Source organism: Botrytis porri, assembly GCF_014898465.1.
Source record: "Botrytis porri strain MUCL 3234 chromosome Unknown BPOR_011, whole genome shotgun sequence".
Classification (NCBI taxonomy): Eukaryota; Fungi; Ascomycota; class Leotiomycetes; order Helotiales; family Sclerotiniaceae; genus Botrytis; species Botrytis porri.
Window position 1 is genome coordinate 327,578 of NW_024066085.1, and position 21,129 is coordinate 348,706.

At 41.8% G+C, this 21,129-nt stretch overlaps 2 protein-coding genes across 2 annotated transcripts; one reads left to right on the forward strand and one right to left on the reverse strand.

Annotated features, from left to right (window-relative positions):
• Window positions 1-1,106: 1,106 nt before the first annotated feature.
• On the reverse strand, window positions 1,107-2,802 carry EAF01_008126 (uncharacterized protein; the record flags this gene model as incomplete). The annotated part of the gene is made up of 4 exons (XM_038916382.1): window positions 1,107-1,190; window positions 1,244-1,836; window positions 1,888-2,377; window positions 2,452-2,802. The coding sequence occupies 4 exons, from the start codon at window positions 2,800-2,802 to the stop codon at window positions 1,107-1,109; spliced, it is 1,518 nt and encodes a 505-aa protein (XP_038767744.1).
• A 5,623-nt stretch (window positions 2,803-8,425) lies between these two features.
• On the forward strand, window positions 8,426-11,607 carry EAF01_008127 (uncharacterized protein). Its single transcript, XM_038916383.1, has 2 exons — window positions 8,426-11,194; window positions 11,292-11,607. The coding sequence occupies exons 1-2, from the start codon at window positions 8,531-8,533 to the stop codon at window positions 11,391-11,393; spliced, it is 2,766 nt and encodes a 921-aa protein (XP_038767745.1). The 5' UTR covers window positions 8,426-8,530; the 3' UTR covers window positions 11,394-11,607.
• The last annotated feature ends 9,522 nt before the right edge of the window (window positions 11,608-21,129 follow it).

Sequence of the window (21,129 nt, forward strand, 5' to 3'; positions counted from 1 at the left end):
CAAGAGACAAGAAGAATGAGATATCAACCAGCCCAGCCTATGGAAAGAACCCAGGAATCGCAGAATAGTATTATAATCATATACTCCATGGAATATTCTTACAACAAGGGATTGAAATGAAGCTAACCTATCTTCGTATGTTGCAGGAAAGATTAGCCGAATCCGAGTGAACGGATATACTACTCAATACATCAACTGTAAATTATGATGTTTGTGATAAGTGATAGAGTTGACCCGCCAGTAATTTGAGCACTGTGATAGTGGAGACATGATGTGATGTGACGGACAAGCTTAGACCGGATTGCAACAGGTACCACTGTAACAACGGGAACGCGGGATGCAGGGAAACTTCCCAGTATCTTAAAATCCACGGAGATTTTCTTATGCCCGGAAAATCTGAAACGTCAAAATAATTGATGAACGTAAGCAGCGAAGAAAACAAGTTTGTTAGATATTCAATTATTCTCTTCCATTCGTGTAAGATTGGGGCTAATCCCCGAAACATCTGATTGACCGCCGTGACGATTAATCCAGGCCAAACACCTATCCATCCATCCATTCCTCCCAATATCTCCTATCAAATCGTACATGCAATTCTTCAACCCAATCACTCAACCAAACCCATATCTCAATAACACAATGATCTAGAAGACAAACAAAGAGTACTACCACCACCACCGCCATCCGTGATGACAATCTTCGAATTTAGAATTTTCCTTGCCACCTATCCATCCATTCATCCATTCATCCCTCCATCAATTGCCATGCCCGTCCAATATGTGCCGTTTAATTTTATGTAATGTATTGTATTGTATTGTATGTAAAAATGACTTCCGTTCAATCCAAAAGCCAAGTAGTAGTAGTAAACCGAAGTTGAAATCTCGCTCGCATCGCAGGCATCGCGGTCACAAAAGGGTATCCAGGCGTGGTTCTGAAATCCTCCCATTTGATTTCAATTCGCGCAAGTGCAAGCAAAGCACACAGAATGTAGGTGTATAAAAGGTAAACAACTCGCATATGTCATTTTTCATCTCGTCGTAGAACCCCAGCCAGCGGTTTGAAAAAAGTAGTGAATGCGAAAAAGGGCAAAGCGAGTATGAAGCGAATTAAAAGACTGTTCCATCACTGAGGATAGCAATTGGTGGGCATTGAGTGTTAGGTCGTGAGATTTCAGCCATTTCTCTGCCTCCCTAATTAATTTGTTAGTACCATGATTCTAAATGGATAAATTGATGTGACATACCTTCCAGCTGCCAGCCTCCAACATCTGTGGCAGAGATAACTTATCTTGACCAAAAAGTCCCAGACTGGTGTTAACCTCCTCCAATAACAAGTCTAGGAACCCAACGGTCACAGCTCTCCACTCAACGATCACATCATCATCTGGCGTGAACATTGGAACGACTTCCAAACTTGGTTTGCCTTCTCTCTCTGCATTTCGGTGGAATGCCTCGAGGCCTCTCTTTGTTTCATCTCTTCTCAGCGTCAATACGCCAGTATCAATGAATAGACCTCCATTTCGATATTCAGGCAAACCAGTCAATAATTCAGCTCCGGCGAAATGTATGTTCATGAGCTTAGTCATGGGTTGCATAAGAGAGTAACAAAGCCACTGAGAGAGTTTGTGGAAAGGAACTATTGTCTCCCAAAGAGGGGTTGCGGCATCTGCAGGCATAGTAGTTAAACGCCATGCATCACCGATGGATGTACCATCGACTTCTGTGCGGGATGCAGGCCAGATTGGTGCAAGACCATCGATCAGGACGCTCCACAGGGTGGGTAGAGGAACGATTGGCACAGATGCGGCTTGTGTAGAAGGATGGGAGATGAGGAAATCTGTAAATGTTAGAGTGTGATACTGCAAAATGTTAAAAAGATATTACATACCTAGCATGTTTCCAGGTCTAGCATCTTCACCAAAGAGAGAAGGATTCCGTAAAGCTTTAGCAAGTTTAACCAGTAAACCAGTTCTACCTGCCAAACCAGCAATGGGATTCTGCTCGGTGACTTGTAGACCGGAGCTCATGATCTCCACAGTCAATTGGCACAATCCATCTGCATCGACTTTGTGTGGTTGTTCTGGATCACTGCTGAAGGTACCCGCCTTAAACATTTCCAAACTGGCAATCGCCAAGCCTTCACTTCTCCTGTATGTGCGACCACTCTCAATACTCTTATACTTCCATGATGTACCGGCGCCAGCATCGAGTAAGACAGATACAAGGAAGAGATCGAGAATTCGACGACATCGTTCGGAAGGATCAACTTGACTTGGCCAGCTTCCTAGGAGTTCTCCGATTCTATCTCTACCTCCTACGTTGAAATGTTGCCATCGACCATGAGGGGGAATGGCATTATAATCGGGTGCAAAATCGCGCTATAATCACAACAGACATTAGGGACGAAATTTTATCGACCGGTGCAGTGTGCAATGTAGATGTGAATACATACCTTGATCACAGATACGACAAACTTGGTGGTATCTTTAAATCTTCCCATGTCAACCTCGAAATGATTTAAATCATTCTTCTTGGCCTTCTCCAGTACGATGCCACATCTTTCCCGCACAGCGCCAATACTTCTCAAATATCCAGCTGGGTCGACATTTGGATCTGGTGCCTTGGGAAGTGCGATCTTGGGTATGGTGGGGATAGACATTCTTGAGAAGCCAGGAGTGGAGGGTGATTTTAGTGAGGATTGTGATGAGCGAAAAGATTGAACTTCAGTTAATTGTGTAGAGTTTGTTCTTGATGATGAACCATTCGAAGGAGAAGTCTTTTCTTTGCGTGAAAAGAGGCCCATACTTCCGTATTTAAATGTCTCCCCTTGCTTGCTTGGTATGCCTCTATATGCAGATGCCCTGTACGATGCAGCGCAATGCGTCGTTTTCGTCCCCTGGTATGCAACTCGTCGTTTCGTTGGCTGGCCGTACTTGGTCACAATCACCGGATGCCCTGTTAATCTGCGGAAAAGCTAGGTCGGTCTTTTTTATTTTATTTTAATTCGAATCACCTTTGTTTTTGTTTTTTCTTGTAACGGGGCCTTTTTGATTATCGTTGTTGGCAAATGTACAGTATAGACAGCGCTCTGGTTTCGATAAGCCCGTGGTTGATTTGGAGAGGGGAGGGGGCTTTGTAGTCCTTGCGGCCCTTGTTGATATCTGTAATTACTTGATCCTTTCCCTTGGAGAGCTATAGATTTACGGAGTAGGTCGATATTAGGTCCTTGCGTTTGAAATGTTGTCTCGGGAATGGGGATCGACGGGTTCACACCGCGGAAGAGGGAAGAAGGAAGAGAAAAATGATTTGATGGTTGCCCGAGACTTGTGGTGTGGATAGTAAGTGGGGGAGAGTAGAGAGGATAGAGGATACTACTGTACGTAGTAGTCGAGAGAGACAGAGAGCGAGCGAGCGAGCGAGATAGGATAGTTGAGTGAGTGAGAGTCGTAACTGTGGATACTAATAATAAAATTTTCTTAATTTGTCAAAGAGGAAGGAAGGATAATCGAAAGTACGCAGGAATAGATAGTACGTGATAATAAATAAGGAATAATGAGCGTTGGATGAATTATTCCGATTAGTTATATATTTCCGTATGTGAGTAAGTATATATGTAGTAAGAAGCACCTAATAAAGTAGCGAGGGCGTGATTGGACCTGTGGACCTATGCAGGTATGGTATGTACGAGTTTTATATATTCCTTTAGTTGTAGGCAAAGGATATGCGTGTGTGTGTGTGTGAGTGAGTGAGTGGATGAGTGAGCGAGGGAGAGAGGGAGACAGACAGAGACAGAGACGAAGACGAAGAGAGATGATCTTTGACAGGAAGAGAGAAAGATGTTCGAATCCGGATTAGAAGACGTATGTTATGTATATATGATGTCTAATGTACGATCTATGTTTGTTTGGGGGGGGGGGGGGGGGGGGGTATTGTTATCAGGTGAGAAAAGAGTGCTTCTTCGTATGGATTCGTATCAAGTACTAATAATGAAGGTATTATGATCGTCTCGTCTCTTTTCTTTTTGACCAGGTCCAGACTCCAGAACAATTTTGATCGGATTCCCACCTCCAGCTTTCTCCTCGACTTTTCCCGTAGATAAGCATAGAATAAGGTAAGGTACCAACTGTAAATGCGGTGATATTAGGAATAGTGGATTGAGAATAGTGGAGGAAGATGGTGGTGATGGTGAATGGTGAGGAACTACCTTGTAAGAAATTGATGGCATATAAAGTACCCGGAAAAAGTTTATCAAGAATCACGATGGAGCAGGATAATATCGGATGGAGAGCTGCGTTGCGTTGCGTTGCGTTGCGTTGCTTTCGTTTGCTTTGCTTTGCTTTGCTTTGCTTTGCTTTATATTTGACTTGATTTGCTCATATCAGGTTTCAGCAATTCTAATGCTTGAAGCTTCCAACGGCTCACAATAGGCCTAGATAGGTAATACTATTGGTACGAGGTTCAAGATCTATGTTTGATAGTGGAGACAACAGCGATGGAGATGTAGGTATTAGATATTCGGGTAACATCGATAGTCTTCCGGTAAAGTATACCTGGGCATAGCTACCGGCTGGTCTGTACTATGACTATGGCTAGCTTCACGTTCCTGTCTTGATTTGTACGTATGAAATCCAAGTTGGAAGCGATGATTTATAACAAAAAAGTGGTGGATGGTAAGGTAGATTCGTTGATTTAGTCGCACTGGGAGGATCAAATCTAGCCAATTGTCATGGTATCTAGGACTATGGAGAGAGTACAGAGCTTCTTCATCAAGACAAAAAGAAGTTGATGGTGAATGGATACCTGTGTAGGCATGCGATCTGGACAGACCAATAACGTATAATTAATTGGATGTGGTATACACCGAGTCGCCATGTAGGATTAGATCATCTAGATGAGAATATACATGAAGGAATAATCAGTGAGTGCAATATGAATAAATATTTTCCCGTCGGTCTGGGGTTGTCAAGATTAGCAAAGCAGTGGTTGGATGACACACACGACGACGTTAAGGGATGATTTAAACTCAGTTAGGGGCCGATATGCTTCAGGATCTGTACGAGAACAAAAATAAACTTTTGATAAGCCACCGAGATACCTGGGTATTATTCCATGGAGAACGTACGTTGTACATCAGAATGCGTTGTGTGCTTGAATTTTAGGAAAGATCCATAATCCGAGAAGGTCGGTGGCATATTGATTACCGGCTAAATTCCATTCTCCATGCAGAAGCACTGTGCGGCGTTGATTTGTCCTCATTTGCCTGTTGTATTTCTGGCGCAAAACGGGCCAAACCATTCATTCCTGCATACGGGGAAAGTCGTGCAAACCGAGATGATTGATGGCCAGTACGAGCTACCTAAGTAACGGTTCGAGCCTCAATGCCATCGTCACTCTTGAGCCTACATAGTATACGACTTTTACTAAAACTTCATCCCATGTGGTTACTTTTCAGCGAGTGCCGACTAATGCTGAACGTCATTGTCCAACGAAACTTGAAAGATCGTAAATCAGCCAAGGACAAGTCGGGGAGAAAGTCCCTAGAACCACTAATATGGACGAAGCGACGTTGACTTACTCGGTCCCCGTCTACATCATTGTGATTTTCCAGGGTTCAACACAAAGAAGCAACGGCGATGGCGTACTCTGTATGAATGGAGAAATTGATTTGTGCTTGGAACTCTGTACTGCTTCCTGAGGAATAATACTACGCTGGTAAAAGTTATGGATTCACGTTCCATGTCTAGGATTAATTGGTTGATAGGGAGTAAGGGGAGCTTTGAGTCTAAGCCTACATTGTACCAGCTACAAGCGAGTGGAATGGGATTGGAGGAATGGAAGGGGGATCGCGATTATCCGAAAACGCCTCACGCCATCAACGGAGCTTCCGTTTACCATACATACCATGCCTGACACGATTCATGGATACTCGGGAATTTGTTCAAGCTTGGTAATAGGCCTTTAGGTACGATCGTGAAGGCCAAGTTATGGTGGGCGACGATGACCATGGTTGGTTGTTACCCGTTGTTACACAGGCTGGGTTTTCATCTATTACAGTTTGTTGACACCTCGTTACGGGCAAGCCTTCCCTCTCTCGCCTGTTCGATTGCTGGTGGAGTAGTGGATGCTTCATAATACAGGAGCTTCGAGGGCTCCAGCTTCAAACCTTCAAAGAATTGGAAACACGGATTCAGCCCCAAAAATACGGTACCGACGGAAGTGTCCCCATATCTACTATCCTTTCAAGTCTTCACTAAATTGCTTCTAGTTTTCCAAGTCCGTGGACACTGCATGTCCACCTTGTCTGTGATTACCTACACTGCAGTGCCTACACTGTTATGAAAAGCTTCTCATACATGAATAATGAGGCTTGACATGATAGGTATCGGCATCTTGTCCCAGAGAGTCAAATTGAACCGGGATTTAGACCTTTAGCACCGAGCACAATCATTCCATCCCCATCCCGGATATGCAGGTACGAGTAACGAATGGAAACTTAAGATCCATATTTCAAGGGTCCCAGTGGGCCGGCTCGCGGATGAATAGTGAGGATTTTAGTCTATGATGGGCGGGATGCTATGATTATGAAGTTAGCTAAACAGTAAAGGCTTCTTAAAAGTAGTGATGATTCACCCAAATTTCACAATCGAGTGAGGAAGACGAAGATGAGGGAGCAGTAGGATTGTTGGATCTATTGAAAGGTGGCGAGAGAAGAGAGTTTCGATTAGGAGAGATAAGATGATGACCAGGATGTTAAAGAGGAAGGTAGGATTTAAGACGACATTAACCTTACGAGAGGTAGCACCCGTTACGAGGAATGGATAGTATGAAGAAAGAGGCACAGATGGGCTTGTGCTGATATCAAACTCCCTCGGCACCTTCTGGCTTCTGCTTACGATCTTACGATTCGAGTATCGATCAACCATTCACTACTGATTGAGTCAAAGATGGGGTTTCGAAAAAAAGGTTTAATCACGGTGCACATCATGAACAGATTTTAAATTTGGTGTAAATTGCAACATGTCCTGAAACCGAGTATGGAAATGGATGATCTATAATGCATGTTTCCTGCAGCTTCCTGCAGCTTCCTGCATGGCTGGTTGACTAACTCGGTACTAGCTGGTTGACTCGCGAGCCGCTTCAATCCATTGTTCTTTCTACCAAGAGAGAATGGGGAAGTCAATGGTCCCCGAAACAGCTGACGAGATCTGCCTCCAAGTTTCCCGTGAATTGCATCTCTCATTGCCGTTGACGTTACTTCTCCATGCGGTTACCTCTATATCGTTACGAAGTGCAGTTCTAACTTCTACCATCGATCGGTACAGTACGGACCACCGGTTAGCATTGATTCAACTCAATTGGGATGTTACATCTTGTTCAGTGACAATGCAGTGACCATACTGGCCCCAACACATACGTAATATATTATCCATACTCGCATGTAATTGTGCACTTTGGACGGGTTACTCTTCTGTTGTTGCCAGAAAGCATAATTTAGATCTTCAATATAAATTAATATATTTCCCATCGGCTATGTTGGTGCTCTATTGACGGATTGAGGAATACCGAAAGAAAAAAAACCCCTGGAAGGCTTGAAGACGGAAGGGAAAGATGGAAACATGTATCATATCACATAACAATAATGTACGGAGTGATATGAATATGGATATGGTCTAGAATTCCCTTGTTCTGATTTTTCAGATTTTTGTTTGAGAAAAGTGTTTCATGGAATCAATACCTCGGTTTGGCAAGATTTGCTCACATCGTGCAATGATTACTTTTGTAGTGAGTAGTGAGGATTGAGTAGTGACTGCACGGAGCAGATGGAGCAGATGGAGCAAATGGAGCAAATGTAGCAAAGGAAGTTTACGAAGCTTGAGCCTTTTCCACATAGCCAGACATCGCCAGACATATCTATGTGGCCAGACATAACCAAACATAGCCAGACTTAGCCAGACTGAGATGAAGGGGGAAATTCTTCGGCTGATCGTACTCGGAGGCGGAGGGTTTAATGGGATGAGGGCATTTTGAATCAACATTGATACTGTTTTAATACTGATTAGATTTGATTTAATCTAATTTGCTGGGCCGAAAGAACGGAAAGTAGGTGAATTCAAAGTCATCCTAAAAGAACAACTAACAGAAGTCTCCGAAGCTATCAAGGCCAAAATCGTAAAGCTTTATAAGCTTCATTTCTCTTTCGGGAGATCAACCATTTGGGCCATTGTGCTGGGAAATATTGGTTTGTGCTTGCGAAGAAGATCGAAGCCCAATTGTTGTGGCCTTAAATTTAAGATTAGTCGGTCCTTGTCGCCGAAAGGGAAAAAAAGCGTGACATGACATCTACGGTTAGCGAATCCATCATCAAACGCAATATCATTGGCAAAGGAACCTCATCATGAATGTTCAATGATTTCAACAATATCCTCCCGCAAATACATGAATAGCGACTTCCCCTCTAATTGATTCCCTTCGCATATCCTTTAGCCCTTTACGCATTTCATGCATCCAGTCTTTTCCTTTTACGTTTGAAAATGGACGATCTTAATGGTCTAGATTGGTCTGCTACCTCGAACACGAAACAAAACAAAGTATCACCGGGCACAGGCAATTACTATCCCACGTTACGTCCAACTCCATCGCCTGCGAACTCTGAACGGAATACCCCTCCGTCTACTCAAGCTTCAGGAGCTCCAAAATCATTTGCGCAGCCCAAAACGAAAGCTCCAGACAGCTTCTCGAACCTTGTGTCTTTTGGATCCTCGAAAACGAACACGTTGACATTACAACAGCAGCAAGCAAAGTTACAAGAAGAAAAGAGGAAGAAGGAGCAGGAACAACGCAGGCAATATGATGCGCAGTTTGGAAATACACAATTTTGGGATGGATTGGGCAATTCGGGAAATAATTTGGCCGGGTTGTCGCCAGTGCCTTCACCAATCCCTGCCATGACGAGCCAACCTTCCACATCACCATTTCCGCCAACTATGTCCCCTCCACCAATGGGAACTAGTACTGGTACTTCCGGGGACGATGATCTTTTTGCGGCCTTCAACAAAGATACTAAAGTAGATAACTCAAGTCATTATCCACCACCTTCTACCCCCTCCAGTCGCACGCACACTCCAGGATTTGGCACAACCCAAATACCCGATTTGAGCAACCCTCAAGCCTGGGATCAACCTACAAGCAGTTCGGGGGATTTTGGTGACGACGATGATCCATTTGGATTGGGCCAATTGAAACAATCAACCTCTGTTCCAGTGCCAATCTCAAATACAGCAGACGATGATGATTTCTTGGGAGACTTGGGAAAGCCAGTGGAAGAAGTGAGGAGGTCTACACCTGCGGTGCCGGAATTACGCGAAGAATCAAGCTCTGACGATGAAGAATCTAATGACCCTTGGGATAAAGCTGTTGCCGAGCTTGTGGATATGGGATTCACCGCAGAACAGTCGAGGCGTGCTTTAACTGAAAGTGGCACTGGCCTTGATATTCAAGCAGCTGTTGGGTGGATACTGAACGATGCGCATGCGCAAGCCAAAGCAAAGACACGACCTAAAGAGCCTAGTCACCGGAACGGTTCCACTTCACATGGGGAAAGGAGGAATGTATCAAGTGATGGGCGAAAAGCCAATCCGGCATGGATGCGAGAAGAAGGAAGGTCTCAATCGCAGCAACCTCGAAGGGAAAATAACGGTTCGCCGAATGATGAAAATGACTTTTCAAAAACTGCTGCTGCTGTTGGAAGCAATATTTTCAAAACTGCGAATTCTTTTTGGAAGACATCGCAAAAGAAAATTGAAAAAGCGGTTGCCGAATTTCAAGCAGACGCTGATCCCAGTCAACCGAAGTGGATGAGAGAAGCAGCAGAAAGAGAGGCTGCGTCTGAGCAGCGTGCGAGGCGGGTGAAAGCTGAAGCTGAAGCTGCTAAAAGCATTCCTGACGTCACAGATGAAGCGCTTGCATTAGAAAGTGGATCTAGGCCTCAGCCAAGGAAACCGAAAGCAGCCACGTCTGATTCGAGTACTTCACGTGATAGTTCTCCAGCTGCTACAAGATTCCCTCCCGAACGGCCTACGTCTAACCCACGCTGGCAGCAAACACGACCCCAGAGTCGACCTACCCCACCCCCAGCGGCTCCTAGGGTACGAGTGAACAGGCAAGCAATAGAAGAAGAAAGTGCCCAGGCATACGTAAGCTCTGCTCGACGGAAAAAACCCACTCCTCAACCCACACGAGAACCGGAACCAGATCTTCTATTCGGTTCATCACAACCAAGGCCATCTTCCACGCCAGCAGCTTCTAGGCCAACACCGAAAGCAATAGTCTCATCAAAACCTTCTACACCAATTCCGTCTAGACCAAAGGTACCTCCACGTACCATCCCTGCTATCTCTCCCATTGCTCTGAAATCTTCGACACAACATCGCCTAGAAGGCAAAGCACATTTTGACCGTGGTGATTACTCGGCAGCCCATACATCTTACACCTCATCTCTTTCACCCTTACCTCAAAATCATCCAATAATTATTCTCTTACTTGCTGAAAGATCCATTAGTTCGGTCAAGACCGGCCATCCACGTGAGGCCATATCTGACTCTGATCGCGCTATCGAGATCATTGGGCCTTCTCGTGGTCAAGACGAAATAATCGACTTAAGTACTGGTGCTGCAGATGACCGTAAATCTATGAAAGAATACTGGGGCAAAGCTTTGACAAGTAAAGCCGAAGCACTAGAAGCACTTGAAAAATGGAAAGAGGCTAGTGATGTCTGGAAATTATGTATAGAAGGAGGTGTTGGTGGAGCTACAGCTATTCAAGGTCGTCAACGCTGCGATAAAGCTCTCACTCCTCGCCCAGCATCTCGTCCTGTTCAAAAATCTAGACCGAAACCCTCGGCTGCAGCATCGTTAGCTCCAACTCCTGACTCGGATGCAGTTTTGCGTTTACGTGCTGCGAATCAAGCCGCTGAGAAGGCGGATGATGAGAAATTGGCTCTGGTTGATAAGGTAGAGGGGAGAGTTAATAAGTGGAGAGAAGGAAAACGAGATAATTTGAGAGCGCTAATTGGGAGTATGGAAAATGTACTTTGGGAAGGGAGTGGTTGGAAAAAAGTCGGCTTGCATGAATTGGTTGTTAATTCGAAAGTTAAGATTAATTACATGAAGGCGATTGGGAAGTGTCATCCTGATAAGGTTAGTTTTCTCTCCTTCGTTGTTGTTTTTCTTTCCTTGCGGGTGGAAATGTGGTATCAGCGGAGATGAGAATGAATGCTAATAATCATGATTATAGTTACCACAAGATGCATCCCAAGAAGTAAGGATGATTGCCGCAATGGTCTTTTCGACCTTGAACGAGAGTTGGGATAGTTTCAAAGCGCAAAATGGCATGTAAGAAGAGCACTGCTTTGCGAGTAGAAGATGTGATCTGTTGAGATTTTGAATGATTGGACTGGAAAAGACATGAACTTGTGAAAAATGAAATGACGATGATGATGATGATGGAAATGGAATGATAAAATTCTAGATAATATTTACAAAAGCGTTAATTAATCATGTAGTTTTTATTTAGGTACTTATTCTCTCTAGTGTATCAGTGTATCTTATTTGGTATTGAGACTACGCAGGCAGGCACCTAATTCGTATCACGAGTGCCCTCCCCGCCCTGCAAAAATATACATGGTGTAATCAAGGAAATTCACATTCAACATCATATCTCAGTAACTCAGTTAAGCTTAATGTTGTGTTGTGTTGTGTTGGGATTTTCAATTGTGGAGGAAGTATGTAAGTAAGGAAGTAGGAGGAGGCGATGGTGGTGGTTTTTATGATTATAATGATGAATGTTTATAATTATGATCACATATTTATTGGGTTTCGTGTGGTTGCTGTGTATGTGTGTGGCTGTGTGGGCTGTGTTGAATATGTAACTTGAGATGTGATGATAGGATAATGTGATACTGAGGTAGCGGGGTGTTTTTCTAGATTGTCTGTTCGCAGGGAATTTCTTGGTATAGAGATGTAGAGATGGTGTATGTGGGTGTGTATGTGTATGTGTGTATGTGTATATGTATGTATGTGATTATCAGAAGATATTCAACAGCTTACTAATAAATAGTAGGGAGATTGAAACGATGGTTTGGATATCTTTAGATGGAAGAATAGATCGCGGATATAGATCCCTGAGATATTTGTGTTTGGGGAGTAGTATGTGTGTGAATACCTGGGGATTAGATTAGATGATGGGTATTCTCTTCGGATTGCTATGTGTCATCTACCTACTTATCTGTAGATGAATTTTCGATCGCGGAGTGTGTAGTGTGCTGGTTTGAGAAATCGGATTGATAGATGGAAGGAGTCGGATGTATGTGTAAGTTGCAGAAACATGCTAAATTTTTGATAAGGAATATAGAGGGACTTGGGAAAACTCATTATCGGATGTTAGACCTTGTGCATCAGGTGACTAAGTCTTTTTTTAGGTTGTCCCTTGAGAAGTTTTGTTGCATATCTGAGTGCGCATTGCATTCGCTTGAAGTTATATATCATTGTGTTTGGAGTCAGTTGGCCAAGCTAGAAATTTTGTGTGGAGCTCATAGCGAGCTAGCAGGGAACTAACGGACTTCAATTAAGCTAGTAGTAAGCGATCAACACACTAGCAGAACGCTAGCATATATAAAAATTCAGATATGCAACAAAACTTTTAGAAGCCTGATGGTTGTCATCCGAGGGCTATAAATGTTTGAGTCTCGGATAAAGTTTGGAGTCTGTGGAGTAGAGATGGTTGGATGGGAGTATATGATGTGGTGGAGATCATAGTAGTTTATTGTTAGGAATAGGGGTAGATATTTATCCTCGCTGGAGCATGAATTGAAAGCATTTTTCTCAATGGTTAGAAACTTTTAATGTTGATATCGAGATGTCGTAAAATAATGAGTCAGTATATAAGATTCCGCGTTTCTTCGATCAACTCGATCGAAACTTCTTCTGAAAAGGACAAATATACTTCCACATGATTCGGGTATACATCTCAAGATCGCTCCTCCCATTGTAGCAAGTTGATTTTGATCTGAGATATGTTCTTTCTTCCTCTTGTAAAGTCTCCAACTTTTAATCATCCACTCTCATAAACATGTAATCCCCAATAACATCAATTCATTACATCCTTCTCGAATAGCCCTATACTATTACACTTAACAACCTCGATTCCGATCAGTGGTCATCGAATCGATCGTAGAGATATTCTATATTCCGAGTATGTACGTATGATATTCGTCCCACTATATTCACAATCCATTTCACTAACCTTCACTTATCAAGTATAGTGCCAATATTCTAGAACAAGATTATCATTTCCAGCCTCTTGCTTCCTCTTCTCATCTAACCTTCTTCATGACAAGTGTGTCTCTCAACAATCTTTCACAAAGAACCCTAAGCTAATAAAATAACAAAGTGGTTAACACAAGACTTCGCCGGGATGAACCAATCCCCGTTCCACAACACACAAGTACAGAAGCCCCAGATATCTCAGATGCAGTCCCTGTCCCCGATTCGACATTTAATACCCCTCAAATTTATGATCTCAGTTCTGTAGTATGCGTAAGTTCCCGAATACCCCAGCTAGCCTCAAGGAAGAAAGATGATGGAGACTGCTATTTCTCCAACATTTTGGTAAAAAATTACACTAACCAAGAGATGTTAATATAGTTTGATATCGAAGTAAGGGTCGCATCGTTGGTGCAATGGTTGGTGAGAGCGTCTTTAACCGCCGGCGTTTTGCTCATCTGGCATATTTTGCGTTGATGGGGAATGAGATAGCCTTCAGCGAGATTGTTGATTGATCAAATGCAATTTTATTATTGAAAGCCATTGAGGCACAGCGTAGTAATTTATCCTCTGGAAATCAATAACTGTAACGAGAATTTCCAAACCAAGTCTTTACATATGTTAATTGATTCAAAACAGAAAACATCCGAACCAACTCATCGAATTCAAAAGGCAAAGAATGTTCCACCAGCAATGAAGGCAAATCCCAAGGAACAAATTGTCATTTCAAGCTAAAAGCAGACGCTAAAAGTGAAGACTTCACAGATATAACGGTGTAATTTTCAAACTTTTTACGCCAGTGAGAAGTAACTGTTGAATTCGAAATGCCGAGATACCCCTGAGCCTTTCACAATATCTCTCAAAGGACAGTGATTGACTTTCGAAAGTTTCAATGCTCTGTATCTCTACACGAGGATTACTCTCATTCCAATTCCGTAATGACTACAAGCAAGCTATTTATCAATCTCACTAACTAAGAGATGGATGCAATTTCGTCATTTTTGTCTCACCATACCGAAACGAAAGACATTGAGTGTCCAATTCTTCCATCTCAAGAAGTTCAAGAAGTTCAAATCTTCTCAAGTATAAAGGAATCGCGACCTCAATACCGCAAGCCAAGAAAATCGTGGTATCTGTCATCACTTGATAAAGACACAACAAAAGAATCTTGACATACCATTAACCAAGAAGAAAGGGTCATGATACGGTAGAATAGTAACATTCAAAGCTTCGAGATGCGGGAAATAATGATGCATCAAAGATTACCAGTATCAAAGCTAGCATGCCGAGAACTCTCAAAGGCAAACAATCATATTGGATCTTTACAGCCTTGCAATACCACTTTCTGGCTCTGATACTTGTATTTTATTCTCTTCCAAGACAACTTCACTGATAGACAATCCTAACTTTCTCTTCGCTGGGATGATAGTGTGCGCGAATTCGAATACGGTGAGTTTACTAAAAATTATAGTAATCACTTCGCAATAAAACAAGAACTCACCCTCAAGATCTTACACGTAACTACAATAGAAATAAAATAATAATCAATGAATTCGAATAAGTTAAATCGGGTACCCTACTTTCGGGCCACTCCCCTTTTGGGCCACTTTTTACACTAAAAATAGAATTTTTAACTCTTTTATTTATAGATGGAATTTATTGAAAATTTGTATATATATAATTCAGATTGTTTTAAATCTAATCTGAAATTTTTAGATTTTTAGGATTTTTCTATATTAAAATCTGAAGCTTTAAAATATCGATTTTTAAATTTATATAAGAATTATATGTTACGGGAGCTGCCTCTAGGGTCATGTGGAAGTGTCTAGAGATCTCTCGAGGTAGTTTAGATTAGATTTCAAATAGGAATTCAATAAGGTTGTAATTAATTACAATTCTTGTAATTATAATAATGAAACTAATAATTATTCTTAAATATAAAGCTCTATATTATAATGAAACCTATTCCCTTATATAAATCTTTATATTCTATAAATCAACAAGTCGATTATTATAAAGCTGATTTCAATAAATCGGTTTTCTAATTATGTGATGTTTATCTTGTGATTGGTAATGATGCTATTACTTATCTAATCTATGCTTTTTAGCTGATTTTCCCTACAGCACTGTTTCCGTAGGTCCTAACATTAAGGCCTTAGGCTTACCTCATAATCCATGTTACGGTGCGGGTACCTTCGTAATATTATATATAAATTTAAAACTTTTATAAAATCTTTAATAACTTTTTAATAAAATTTACTAAAAATAAACTAAAAAGCTTTTTTATAAGTTTATAATATATTTATTTGAAAAAATAAGAAAAAATAGAAAGCTTTTTATAAATAGATATTTAAAAGAATATTTTTTTAAATTACAAGGATTATTTATACTATTTCAAACTTATTATAACGTAGTTTATCAGTGGGTCGGCTATATCAATAGATTGGTCACTTTTACCTCGAATTATTATTCTATATTCAATATGTATTTTCTTTATAATTAATTATGAAAATTCATTCTAAAAAAGTACATATAATCTTAGCTATTCAAGTTATTGAATTAAATAAAAAATTATCAATTCAAAAAGTAGTTCAGTTTTATTATATACTTTGAATTATATTGAATAATAGAATTTGAGGTAAACCTAATATAATTAAAAGTCAATCAAAAAGTTATAATTTGATTGAATTAGAAAAGAAGGTATTTATTCAATATATTTTTGATATAGATTTGAAAGGTTTTCTATTTAAATTTAAGAATATAGAAGATATAATAAATTATATTCTTAAATTGAAAAGTATGAAATATATTGAAAAGCTTTAAGCACATTAATTTATAAAGTATTAAATTGAATTAAAAATATGTTTTAATTATATTTATAATTTTCAAAAAACTTTTTATAAGGATTCTAAGTTTATTGAAGAGTAGTTTTGATTAGTTATAAATATATAAGCGAAATATAGCATTTTGAATAAAGATTTTTACAATTTTGATGAAATAGGCTTTATAATGGGAATTATATATATAATAATGATTATTATTAATACTGAGAGATTGTTACGATGGTCTGCCACAATAGACGTCACGTGACCCCGACGCTTAGGTAACCGGATCAGAGGGATCATTAGTGATCCAGTTGATCGGATCAGAGGGATCATTTGTGATCCGACTGAGCACAGAGAACGAAGGTCTATATAAAGGAATGGGTTTCATTACAGTGTAGAGCTTCGTGCTCAAGATCAATCATTAGTTTCATTACTATAGTTACGAGAATTGCAACCAGTTACAACCTTATTGAATTCCTACTTGAAGTCTAGTCTAAACCACCTCGAGAGATCTCTAGACACTTCCACGTGACCCTAGAGGCAGCTCCCGTAACACTTTGAGCACCATTTCTGCTTCAAGTACCGATTCAATACCAACCGACGATATGGCACCCACCAGTGCATCCGCGAGCAGTCAGGCACAAGCACCCGACACCGACGATGTCGAGATGACCGATGCTCCCAAGGAAATTACCATCAACGAAACACTCAAGATTGCCTTACCAGACAAATACCAAGGAAGTCGACAGGAACTCGACACCTTCCTCTTACAACTTGAAATCTACTTCAGATTCAACGAAGACAAGTTCACCGAAAAGGAATCCAAGAGTGTATGGGCTGTATCATATCTCAGAGGAGAAGCAAGCAAGTGGATTCAACCATATTTACGAGACTATTTCGAGCATGACGACCAGGATCGCATGCAACCCACTCGAACAATCTTCAATAGTTTTGAAGGATTTAAGACAGAGATTCGTAGAATCTTCGGGAACTCCAATGAGCTAGAGGTAGCGGAAGAAAAGATCTTTAACATCAAGCAAACAGGATCAGCCCTCAAGTACGCTACGGAGTTCCGAAGATATGCAGGAATGACCAAATGGGATAAGACCGCCATCATGAGCCATTACCGAAAAGGGCTCAAACCAGAAGTACGATTGGAACTAGACCGAGACGGCGAGAGTAATGATTTGAACGACTTAATCAAGGACTCTATTGAAGCCGACGATCGTCTCTACAGATTTAAGCAAAGCCAAAGATCATACAAACCTCAAGAAAATCAAAACCAAGGGCGTTACCGCAAGAACGAGGGTAGACCACGATACAATCCACAGAGATACGGAGACCCTATGGAGTTAGACGCCACGCACCACGCAAACAGGAATGATGATCAGGAAAAGAAACGTAGACGAGAAAACAACTTATGCTTTGAATGTGGAAAAACAGGGCACCGGGCAGCGGATTGCCGAAGTAAGAAGACAGGAGGAAAGAAAGGCAACTTCAAACCCAAGTTCGGCAAAGGCCAACTTAACGCTACCTTTGTATCCCAGGAACATCCAGCTAAGACCGAAGAAACTGAGACCTTCACCAGTGAAGAATTCCGGAAATTATTGGATGAGTTACCACGAAACCAAGAGGGTATGAATGCAGTAGATTTGTGGGAACAGGAGTATTACCGAACCCCATCACCGTCGGTAACGGAAGAATGTATTAAGGAAGAGATACCAGCAGATCACGCGATGATGAGCTGGACTGCTTGCTATGATGAATTCTGCGGAATCCATCGATCAGATAAAGAAGCAACCGGATGGTTCCCCAAGAAAAGAAAGACAAGGAACCAGCAATCCAACGAAACAGACAAAAAACAAGTTACCCAGCAATTGAATGCTACAGGACAAGCAGGACAGATATACTGCAAGGTCAAAATAAACGGACAAATACAGCAAGTCATGATAGATTCAGGGGCTACAGGAAACTTTATTGCACCAGAAGCTGCAAAGTACTTGAAAGTTCCACTTCAGAAGAAACAGAAACCATATCAATTGCAGTTAGTTGATGGCCAGCTAGCAGGATTGGACGGGAACGTTTCACAGGAGACACGACCAGTACAAATGAACATAAACCAACATTCAGAGGTTATACAGCTTGACGTTGTGCCATTGGGCCAACAACAAATCATCCTAGGAATGCCATGGTTGAAGGCACACAATCCTAGGATAGATTGGTCACAAGAGACAGTGACCTTTGATCAGTGCAAATGTGGTCAAGGAGACACGCTAGAGGCGTCCGCGAGACGTAACACGCGCCAAGGGGAGTTGAACGCGAACAACTTCGGTGACGTAGGACACCCAGTCCAGGGTCCTCCATTAAGAGCGAAGGCCAGTACACCTCCTCTACAAATGCAGAAGCCAACGACACGGCAGGAAATCGCAATCAAGGCAGAAGAGCCTATGATACCAGAACAGTACAAGAAATACGAACATGTGTTCAAGGAACCAGGGATCCATGAGGCTTTGCCAGAACACAAGCCATGGGATCATGAGATAATATTGGAGGAAGGCAAGATGCCTGTGCACACCCCAATTTATTCAATGTCAGCCGATGAGCTGAAGACGCTCAGGGAATATATCGATGACAATTTGGCCAAGGGATGGATCAGGGAATCCACGTCCCAAGTGGCAAGTCCAACTATGTGGGTACCCAAGAAGGACGGTACTAAGAGACTAGTTGTGGACTACAGAAAGCTCAACACGCTTACCAAGAAGGATCGATATCCACTTCCATTAGCTACGGAATTAAGAGATCGATTAGGCGGAGCTACCATATTCACCAAGATGGACCTGCGCAACGGGTACCATTTGATCAGAATGAAGGAAGGCGAGGAATGGAAAACCGCTTTCAAAACAAGATACGGGCTATACGAATACCAGGTTATGCCGTTCGGGCTAACTAACGCACCAGCTACTTTCATGAGACTCATGAACAATGTGTTGTCACCATACTTAGACACTTGTTGTATATGCTACTTGGACGACATCCTAGTATATTCAAACAACGAGAGCCAACACATCAAGGACGTCAGCAGCATCCTCGAAAGCTTAGCCAAAGCCGATTTGCTATGTAAACCAAGCAAATGTGAATTCCATGTTACGGAAACGGAGTTCCTAGGATTCACCGTATCAAGCCAAGGGCTCAAGATGAGCAAGGATAAGGTCAAGGCAGTGCTCGAATGGAAGCAGCCTACCACGATTAAAGAAGTACAGTCTTTTTTGGGATTCGTCAACTTCTACCGAAGATTTATTAAAGGTTATTCAGGGATTACAGTACCCTTAACCAATTTAACCAGAAAAGAGCAAGGAACGTTCGAATGGACCGCCAAGGCGCAGGAGTCCTTCGAAGCACTCAAACAGGCAGTAGCCGGAGAACCAATACTGTTAACATTTGACCCAGAAAAGCAAATCATAGTGGAAACGGATTCCTCAGATTTCGCTATAGGGGCAGTTCTGAGTCAACCAGGTCAGAATGAGAAATATCAACCAATCGCATTCTACTCTCGAAAACTATCACCAGCCGAACTAAATTACGAAATATACGACAAAGAACTACTGGCGATAGTCGATGCATTTAGAGAATGGCGAGTATATTTGGAAGGATCAAAATACACAGTACAGGTGTATACGGATCATAAGAACTTGGTTTACTTCACCACAACGAAGCAATTAAACAGACGACAGGTCAGATGGTCGGAAACCATGGCCAATTACAATTTTAAGATTTCATATGTCAAGGGATCAGAAAACGCTAGAGCCGATGCTCTAAGCCGAAAACCGGAATATCAGGAAAACAAGTCGTACGAATCATACGCTATATTCAAACGGGAAGGCGAATCACTGGTCTACAATGCACCGCAACTAGCAGCCACTCATATATTGGAAGATAATCATCTAAAGAACAAGATCCAATCATACTACGAAGGCGATGCTACAGCAATACGCATACTCAAGGCAACAGAACCAGGATTCACGATAGAAAACGATACAATATACTTCCACGGAAAAGTATACATTCCTAGCCGAATGACCAAGGAATTTGTGACGGAACAACATGGGTTGCCCGCACACGGACATCAAGGGATTGCAAGAACATTTGCAAGAATACGGGAAATCAGTTACTTCCCACGAATGAGAACGATAGTTGAAGAAGTTGTTGGAAATTGTGACACCTGCATACGAAACAAGTCATCACGACACGCTCCGTATGGTCAGCTCCAGACCCCAGACATGCCTTCTCAGCCATGGAAGTCCATTACATGGGACTTTGTGGTTAAACTACCACTCTCAAAAGATCCTACTACAGGAATTGAGTACGACGCGATACTCAATGTAGTAGATAGACTAACAAAATTTGCTTATATGATACCATTCAAGGAAACATGGGATGCTGAGCAACTAGCATATGTGTTCCTAAGAGGCATAGTAAGCATACACGGAGTACCAGATGAGATAATCTCGGATCGAGACAAGCTCTTTACCTCGAAATTCTGGACTACCTTGCTAGCACTTATGGGTATCAAGAGAAAGCTATCGACATCTTTCCACCCACAAACAGATGGTCAAACAGAGAGGACCAATCAGACAATGGAAGCATATCTTAGATGCTACGTAAATTACCGACAGGACAATTGGGTAGAACTATTACCTATGGCACAATTCGCATATAACACATCGGAAACGGAAACCACGAAAATCACCCCAGCACGAGCTAATTTTGGGTTTAATCCACAAGCGTATAAAATCCCGATACCACAAGAAGTTAATGCCGAATCAGCAATAATACAAGTCGAACAATTAAAGGATTTACAAGAGCAGCTTGCTCTTGATCTAAGATTTATATCATCCAGAACAGCAGCCTACTACAATACGAAACGTAGTATGGAACCTACGCTTAAAGAGGGGGATAAAGTTTATCTGCTACGACGAAACATCGAAA